Genomic DNA, 9,634 nt, shown 5'->3' on the forward strand with positions numbered 1-9,634 from the left:
GTGGCCGTGTGCTCGTGACCAAAGGCGAGAACTTCTCTGCTTAGTCCACTTATGGTTCAAAGGTATGGAAGAAAAATGTGGGTCTTTCAATGAATTCTGAGCTCTACTTGTATTGCTGATGAAAAATTGCATATGAAATATAGTGTCTTTTTTTGTAACTTATGCTTATGTTTCTTTTACAATAAACGTTTAAAATTTTCAGATGAATTTGCAAATGTTTTTCTTTTGCTTTGCTGTAAGATCAAATAAATGTGTTATGGAGGTTATAAACTATATAATAATATACATGTGACCCCCCCAAATTAATTGACTTTCTAAATGACAAGGAAACACTGCCTGTTAAACTGGTAAAAGTATGTGCCTGTATGTGTTCAGTTTTACCCAACAACTGGAAAACACATTCATCTCCAGTACACATTGAACATTTGCTAGCATAGACAGATGTGGCCATAAGACAAATCACATTGACATGGAAAATTGAAATTATACACACTGCTCTCAAATGCTAACAGAATTAAATTAGAAATCAGTAACAAGAAGAAATCTGTAAAATCTCCAGACATGAAAATTAAACATCCACTTCAAAATAAAATACAGATCAAAGGCGAACTTATAAAGGAAATTATAAAATACCTTGAGCTAAATGAAAGTAAATGCACAATATCACAAAATCTGTAGATGTAGCTGAGGCTTAGAGGGAAATTTATAGAAATAGACACTGATAAAATCAAGGAAAATACCCTCATCCGTGATCTAGCTTCCATTTTTAAGTGAGCAAATGCAGTGGCAAATTAGGTAGAAACAATACAAAACAAAAACAAAAGACTACAGTAGCAATCAATGAAACAGAAAATGGATAAATGTTATGTAAAATTTAAAAAATTTAAGACCTGTTTTTTCAGGATCAAAGTAGTAAATCTTCAGCTAGAGTGAAGGAGAGAGGAAGGGATGAATTAAAACAATGAGTAAGCAAGAGAAAAGGAAGACAGGGCAAAATCAAAGAGGTAAAGAAAGAGGAGACAGAAGCCCTTTGTGATGGCTCATGCCTGTAATCCCAGCACTTTGGGAGGCTAAGGAGGGAGGATTGCTTGAGCTCAGGAGTTTCAGACCAGCCTGGGCAACATAGCAAACCCCATCTCTACAAAAAAAAAAAAAAAAAAAAAAAAAAAATAGCTGGGTGTGTTGGTTTGCACCTGTGGTTTCAGCCACTTAAGAGACTGAGGTGGGAAGATTGCTTGAGCCTCAGGAAATTGAGGCTGCAGGGAGCCACAATCATGCCACTGCACTCTGGCCTGGGTTACAGAGTGAGACCCTATCTTCAAAAACAGAAAAGAAAATGTGACATATATACACAATGGAATAGTATTATCCATAGAAAAGAAGAAAGTCCTGTCATTTGCATCTACAGAAATGAACCTGGAATACACTATGCTTAGTGAAACATACAGCCAGAGAGAGAGAGATATCATACGATCTCATTCACATGGAGAATCTTAAAAAGTGATCTCACAGAACTAGAGAGCCAGACTGGGTGCAGTGGCTGACGCCTGTAATCCCAGCGCTTTGGGAGGCCGAGGCAGGTGGGTCACCTGAGGTCAGGAGTTCAAGACCAGCCGGCCAACATGGTGAAACCCCCGTCTACTAAAAATACAAGAACTAGCTAGGCATGGTGGTGCACACCTCTAATCCCAGCTACTCGGGAGGCTGAGGCAAGATAATCGCTTGAACCCGAGAGGTGGAGGTTGCAGTGAGCTGAGATTGCACCATTGCACTTCAACCTGGGGGACAGAGTGAAATTCCGTCTCAAAAAAAGGAAGAATAAAAAGAACTAGAGAGCAAAATGGTGTTACCAGGGGCTGGAGCTGGGGCAGTGAGGAGGAAGGGTTAGGGAACGGTTGGCCAAGATACACACAATTTCAGCTAGGCAGGAGAAATAAATACAACATGGCAACAATAGTTAATATATTGTAATATTCTTGAAAAATGCTAAGTGAGGCAATTTTCAGTGTTTTCATAAAAAAGATGACAACTTTTCGAGTACATGCATATATTACCTAACTAGATTTACCCATTTGGCAATGCATCTACATTGCAAAACACATGATGTAACATAATAATTACATACAATTATTCTGACAGTTTAAATAAAACAAAATAAGAATCAAACTTTACATGTTAAAGATGTTCCATTTTACCTCAGTGAGATCTCAAAAATTTTAATAAAAAATAGTTCTGTTGAAACTCTCTCGTGAATTTTCCTTTCAGTTATTGTACTTTGTTGCCCCTAAATTGCTTACTGGTTCCTTCTTAAATTTTCTCTTTATCCATATTCTCTATTTGATGAGGAGTTATTCCTCTGGTTTTAGTTCTTCTGCCCTTGGTTTTCTTGAGTTCTTTGTGCATATTTAAGACAATTTAGTATTTGGAGAGGAAGCCCAACGTCTTGGCTTGCTCATAGTGTTATTTTTTCTTACGACTATTATACTTCCTTGTGTGCGCGCCTCATTTTTGTGTGAAAAAGGTGCTTAGCTTGAGCTCCTGGCTCTATGTGGGACCAGAATGCTCAGGTTTACTGTATATCCCTGTGTCCTAGAAACACTGTCAAAGGAATAAATTAGGACAGTCTCCTTAGAAACTGAGCTAAGGATCACTTGAGGTCAGGGTTTAAAGACCAGCCTGGCCAACACGTTGAAACCTCATCTCTACTAAAAATACAAAAATTAACCAGGTGTGGTGGCAGGCGCCTGTAGTCCCAGCTACTCGGGAGGCTGAGGCAGGAGAATTGCTTGAACCCAGGAGGCGGAGGCTGCAGTGAGCTGAGATCACACCACCGCACTCCAGCCTGGGCCGCAGAGCGAGACTCCATCTCAAAAAAGATTTTCAGCACGTAAAGACCCTAAAACCTACCCAATCTGAGTAGGTATCCCCTCACCTATGGAGGCCTATTAGGTACAGCCACCAGATGCTTAGCCATGGGGCATGGTAAATACAGTGTCAGGGTTGGAAACATTATCAGAGGATGCCCAGTTCGACTCCCTGTTCTGAAAGAAGGTGAAAAGGAGAGGCTTTTTCTGAGGCCACACATATCTTACATTTCTCTACAGCTTAGAGAAGTCACCTTCACCCCATGGAACACACACACGTTTGTGAGCAGAGCTGGCTGAGACAGAGGGAGATACGGAAATAAATGCCAGTTACGGTGTTAGGTAGATCCGGGATGAACATGGTGCAGCAGGAATGCAAAGGCAGGAGAGAAGATGAGATGAGGATTTCATTTCAGAGGATTCCTAGAGATACCTTCTAACAACTCTCCCTAGACCAAAACAAAACCAACAAAAACCAAAAACAAAACCAACAAAACCACCAAAAACCGGAACAAAAAACAAGCAACAAACAAATCATGAAAGGATCATAGTTTCTTTCGTGTTACTCCGCAATGCCCACTGATAAAAGAATCATGCTTCACACTTTTTTCCAATGCATTTTAGCGTTTATTACTTTATATAATCCTTTAAATACTCTTGAGAGAGTGTAGGAATTTTAAGAAATGGTTGACTGGATCAAGGTCACACACACACACACACACCCCAAATAGGAAAATTATAGCCTTAATTCTCTTTCATTCCAGTCATGGTAATAATTTATAACAAATATGGTTTATGTAGAACATGATCAAAGGGGTTGCCTAGATGCTGTACTTGACATTCTCATGGCTGTAGACATTCTGGGAAATTTAAAAAACATGTAATCCAAATTAGAATTAGGTATTACTGAACCTGGCTGAGAAGCAGGTATCACACCAATTTCTCTGCCTTCCTTTACAGACCAAGTTTCAGACAGAAAGATCAAATTGGGTTTTCTTTCCTTTACAGTCATCACCATCCGCCGGGTTTCTGCGCTCACGTCATTTAATGGAAGCCTGAAGGAAAACAGAGGGCGAACTCTATTAATGCTACGTATGAGGTCTCGGCTTTGTTACGTCAATGACTAATTCCCCACATGGCATCCTTTGGGCATTCTTGGGAGTGTCTCAAGCCATCTGAAGAAACAAAAATCTGCTCCAGACTAAAAACCCTGAGAGCGCGATTTCTCCGTTAAGTATTAGAACGTAAGGCAAGATTTCCATTGGGAGAACCGTTTGAAGTCATATTAGCAGTAACCAACACTACTGTGTGCTCAGTGCTTTACATGCATCTCACATTACATCCTCACAATGGGGAATGCCATTCAAGACTTTATAGGTTCCAATACTGAGGGGTCAAAGTTTCCAACTGAAATATGTTTACAGGCTGGACCCAGTGACCCACATCTAATCCCAGCACGTTGGGAGGCTGAGGCAGGCAGACTGCTTGAACTCAGGAATTTGAGACCAGCCTGGGCAACACGCCAAAGCCCCATCTCTACCAAAGATATAGAAACTTAGCCAGGTGTGGTGGTGCGTGCCTGTGGTCCCAGCTATTTGGGAGGCTGAGGTGGATTACTTACACCGGAGAGGTCAAGCCTGCAGTGAGCCATGATCACACCACTGCTCTCTAGCCTGAGAGAACAAGACCTTATCTCAAAAAAAAGAAAAAAAAATTTGCACAGCTAGAGAACAGAAGCACACACCACCGCCCATGCTCACGTTTCTTTCTCCAAATCAAAGAGGGGGATTCAACCACTTATTTTGTGTCCTCTTTATATGTGAGTGTCCCAATTAGCATGTAGGTACAAATACCTTTATAACCTGAAATATGGTCATTTCTGCAGTTTACTTCTGAGCACCTGTAATATTGAAACAAAAATATCCCTGGTCTCATGGAGCTCATGTTCTAGTGGAAGGAATTAGATAATAGAATAAACGCATTATACATTTGAAGGTGAAAAGAGCCCTGGGGGAAAAAATAAAGAGAATAAGCAATTTGGAAAATGTGTAATGTTTACGGATTTTTCCATGCATCTGAAAGTTGGACTCAATATCCGCGTTTATGAAAAAAATCATCATTTGGAGATGACAAGGGAAAATAACTCACAGTAGGGCCTCCAGCGTATTGAGTCTGTGATCTCATTTAATCTTTAAGAGTTCTGAGATAATTATCCCCATTTTCCGTTGAGAAAAATTGGATATGAGTGGGAAATGAGTTACCCCGCCTATATTTTATCAATGGGTCACCAGGAAGCTTATACTTAGTCTCCAATGCTCAGTAACCTGAATATGGTTTTCCTTTAATAAGGCAGGTAGAAACGGAATGCTAGATATTGCCAGATGTTTCTATATATGTGGACAGTGTGAATGGAAACTGATAGGCAGCTTCTAAATGGCTTCTCACAATCCTCACCTTGTGTCAATCATACCCTTGTATCATCTTCCCCTCTAGCATAGGCAAGGCCTGTGATTTGCTTCCTTGGAGAAAGAATCTCGCTCTGTCGCTCAGGCTGGAGTGCAGTGGCATGATCTCAGCTCACTGCAAGCTCCGCTTCCTGGGTTCAAGTGATTCTCCTGCCTTAGCCTCTTGAGTAGCTGGGATTACAGGTATGTACCACCATGCTGGGCTAACTTTTGTATTTTTAGTAGAGATGGGTTTTCACTATGTTGGCCAGGCTGGACTCGAACTCCTGACCTCAAGTGATCTACCTGCCTCAGCCTCCCAAAGTGCTGGCATTACAGGCATGAGCCACAGCACCTGGCCATATTTGCTTCTATCCAATAGGCAAATACGGTGAGATGTCACTTTTTTGGCGGGCCCACATAGAATTGCTACTTCTGCCTTACTAACAAACTCACTTTATTGCCTTGAAAAACTTGACAAAGAGTTGCTGTTCGCGAGTCGGAGAACGAGTCTGTTTGGTGTTTCATTGCCGATAACTGAGGGCCTCTTCCAGCCAACGGCTGTCAAGGGACTAAGACCCTTAGCCCAACAGCACTACAGGAACTGAATTCTGCCAACAACTACATGATCTTAGAAGCAGGCTGATTTTTCCTTTTCCAGATAGACCTTCAGATTTGACCCTAGCCTTGGATGACATCTTGGCTGCAGCCTCATGAGAGATCCCAAGGACGACCAACTAAGCTGGGATTGGAGTCCTGACACTCACATAGACTGAGATAATGTGTCATTTAACCCCCAAGTTGGTGGTAACATACTTGGCAACAGTTAGCTAACACAGAAAGGAAGAGGACTTTCTTTATGAGAGGAATCTAATGGATCTGGAAACATGAAATAGCAGATTGAGAACTGCCTATTTTTCTTCTCTGGTAATGAGGGGCACATCCAAGTGGAAGAAAGAAAATAGAAAATATTTAAACATAGAACCCTTTTTGTCTACGTCAAGTATAATATCAATTGTCATCTTTTACTCACCATTGAATATGCCCTCTGCTTTAAGAACTAGGCATACATTTTCAATCTCCCAAAATGAAAGACTTTTTTTTTTTCTTTTTTGTATTTGAAGTTGGCAAGAGGGTTTCTCATCATCTCATAAGTCCTAGACCATCTCAACACAGAATTTTCACCATCACAGATGGGCGCGGTGACTCGTGCCTATAATCCCAGCACTTTGGGAGGCCAAGGTGGGCGGATCACAAAGTCAGGAGATTGAGACCATCCTGGCCAACATGGTGAAACTCCCTCTCTACCAAAAATAGACATTAGCCGGGCGTGGTGGCGGGCACCTGTAGTCCCAGCTACTTGGGAGGCTGAGACAGGAGAATCACTTGTACCTGGGAGGTGGATGTTGCAATGAGCCAAGATCAGCCTGGGCAACAGAGCAAGACTCAGTCTCTCAAAAAAAAAAAAAAAAAAAAAAAAAAATTTTCCCCATCACCAAGGAAAATAAACAACTTACCCAATTATCTGAAGTACACATTCTGGGAGGATCAAGCTCTCAAGAAGTTTTACAACTCCTTCATCACCCAGTTGATTTTGAAGTATGTTGAGTCTTTCTAGTGTTTTGTTGGTGGTAAGAACAGAGGCAAGAGACTCACAGCAGGCACCGGTTAACATGCACTCTTCTAGCCTGTAACAAAGATGCACAGGTAAGATGGGGCCAAATCCTTGAGGAAAAATGGCAGATGAGATGGGTGAGAACTGGACATCTACTAAATCCCTCCCCTTACGAGTTTTGGGCAAAAGAACTAACTGTGCCATAACAGCCCCATTTCAAACATCCAAGGTATCGTATTTCCCAATCCACTTCCTCTTGTGCTTTACTTCAGCTGTTCCTAGCTAAAAACAGGGATCTTTCTCCACCAGGCACCTACCCAATATTCACCAACATACAGTCGGGATGTCTCAAACCACCACATAGCAGCTGCATTCCTGCATCTTCTATGCTGTTGCTCCCAATCTCCAGGCTCCTTAGTGTTTCATTAGTAGCAATAACTATGGCAATATATTGACAGATATCGTTGGTAAAGAAACAGCCAGACAGACTGCAAAACAGAAACATGAGCTCGAGTCATGACCACCTGTCTCCAAAGGTTTATTTCACAGAGTGTTAAGCATTCTTGGACCCGTCTTGTGACATTCATGACTAAGGGACTGGTTACAGAAACAAGAGCAGTGTTAACATCTGCGGGTCACTTATAACATACCAGGCATTATTCAAAACTCCTAATGCACATTAAACTCGCGATGATCACAAGGCTCTTATCCTGGTTTTACAAGCAAGGAAACTGAGGCCAGGATGTTTTAAGCATTTTGTCCCAGAAAGCCACACACATTCAACCGACACCTTTGCGATACTGAGCTTGAATTCTGAAGAATCATGTTAGGCAACCTCCTCTGAAATTCACATTTCTACCTTTCAGTACTCACGTCAAAAATCCAACATTGAGAAGGGCGAAATACATTCTTTCTAGAAAGAGAATTTTACCAAATGGTCCTTCCTCTCAAAGCAAGCCAAGTACTCACGATTGTCCATGTTCTCCCATGTGACGTGCTATCTTGTTTTTCCATTCACATCTCCCCCATTGTCTACTCCTACAATCCTACTTCGTTGCCTCACCACACTGGCTGGTCTTCATGCTGATTCTCGAGCATAGTTGGCTGTTTCTGTGTTAACAGCTCTCCACTGACTATTCATTCTGCTTGGAAGCCTCAGTCTAATGATCTGTATGACTCCATCCACAACCTTCTCCAAGTCTTTGCTCAAATGTCCCCTTGTCAATGAGGTGACATTGACCTTGCTTAGAGATGGCCACACCCTACCCTTGCACTCCCGATTACATACCCCTAGTATTGAATAAGAAGTTTCCATAGCACTTTTTACTGCCTGATACGGGAGTTGACAACCTTTTTCTATAAGGGGCCAGATAATAGTTTAGGCTTCACCGGCCATGGTGCCTCTGTCACATCTACTCAGTTTTGCCATTGCAGCACAAATGCATTCATGAAACACATGTAGATGAATGGTTATGTTCCAGTACAATCTTCATAAAAACAGGCAAAGGGCCAGATCTGGCCCCTGGGTAATGTAATTTGCTGACCTCTGGCCTAACAATAGGTAAGTTCCTTATGTTTTCTTTCCTATCTCCCCCAGTGCCAATACAAGATCCATTAATACATGGATATTTATTCTGTTCACTGATGCATCCCAGCCACCTAGAGGAGTGCCTGACATTTAACATACACTCTACCTTTGTCATAGAATGTATATTAAATACTGAATAATCAGATATTAAAGCAGATTCCAGAAAATCCTATTTTTCATTTAGTAGTTATAAAAGCTGGGTAGTACATGCCTGTAGTCCCAGCTACTCAGGAGGCTGAGACAGAAGGATCACTTGAGCCCAGCAGTCAGACTGGCCCGGGCAATATATATTTTACAGACAGGGTTTTGCTATAGGACATTAATGATGTGCCAACCATATCCATCCTTTCAAACTTAGAGGAAAATAAAGGCTGATAAATAATGCGGGGTTTCACATGCCCTACGGGAGCTCATAGAGGGGGTTCCTATCCAGATTTGGGTAGGTAATAGAGAAAATGGACAGTTATACTTAAGATAATTCTTGAAGGACGACAAAAGAATATATTTGGAGTCTACAACAAGGATCAAACTATGGTCTGAGAGCCAAATCTAGACTTTGTTTTTATAAATAAAGTTTTATTGGAACACAAACACACCCATTTGTTGACATTTTTCCTGGCCTCTCTTGAGCTCTGGGAGAGTTAAAAATAGTTACGACAGGGACATTATGGCCCACAAAGCCTAGAGTATTTACTGTCTAACCTGTTATAGAAAAAGGTTTCTAATCCCTATTCTACAGTATGAGTGAATTTGTCTGAACCTACTAAGTACAAACTAAGGGCCATGGGAAAAAAAGGGAGGGTGGGTTATATTATTTTCCCAAAGGCAGTTTTCCCTAAACTACCTTGCCAAAGGAAGCAAGATTCTAGAAAAGAAAAGGTATCCCTAGAATTTCCTATTTCACCTGCCCATTTGTACCAAATGACAATGGTAACGAGGATTTAACTTATAACTATGAGGCAGAAATAAACTTAAGATACCAGACTGCTGAGCATATTCTTATACAGTCTTGTAAGCACTTCAGGAGCTCACAAGCCATTGTGTTGCTATTTTATAAACAGGAGATGCTTTTAAGATATCAGTTTCTTGTATTTGAGCCAAAAAAAAAAAAAAAAAAAAAAAA

The 9,634-nt window shown here is 41.2% G+C and overlaps 1 protein-coding gene across 1 annotated transcript in view; it reads right to left on the bottom strand.

Moving 5' to 3' along the window:
* Nucleotides 1–3,469: 3,469 nt before the first annotated feature.
* The window catches only part of NLRP11 (NLR family, pyrin domain containing 11), a 50,274-nt gene continuing 44,109 nt past the window's right edge, over nucleotides 3,470–9,634 (bottom strand). The window contains exons 8-10 of the mRNA XM_011996981.1: nucleotides 7,241–7,411; nucleotides 6,826–6,996; nucleotides 3,470–3,919 (exon numbers count right to left, since the gene is read on the bottom strand). Of these exons, the coding sequence (XP_011852371.1) occupies nucleotides 3,673–3,919; nucleotides 6,826–6,996; nucleotides 7,241–7,411 (589 nt within the window). The 3' untranslated portion in view covers nucleotides 3,470–3,672. The remainder of the gene's footprint in view (nucleotides 3,920–6,825; nucleotides 6,997–7,240; nucleotides 7,412–9,634) is intronic.

The sequence above is a fragment of the Mandrillus leucophaeus genome, unplaced genomic scaffold, assembly GCF_000951045.1.
Source record: "Mandrillus leucophaeus isolate KB7577 unplaced genomic scaffold, Mleu.le_1.0 Scaffold53, whole genome shotgun sequence".
Lineage (NCBI taxonomy): Eukaryota > Metazoa > Chordata > Mammalia > Primates > Cercopithecidae > Mandrillus > Mandrillus leucophaeus.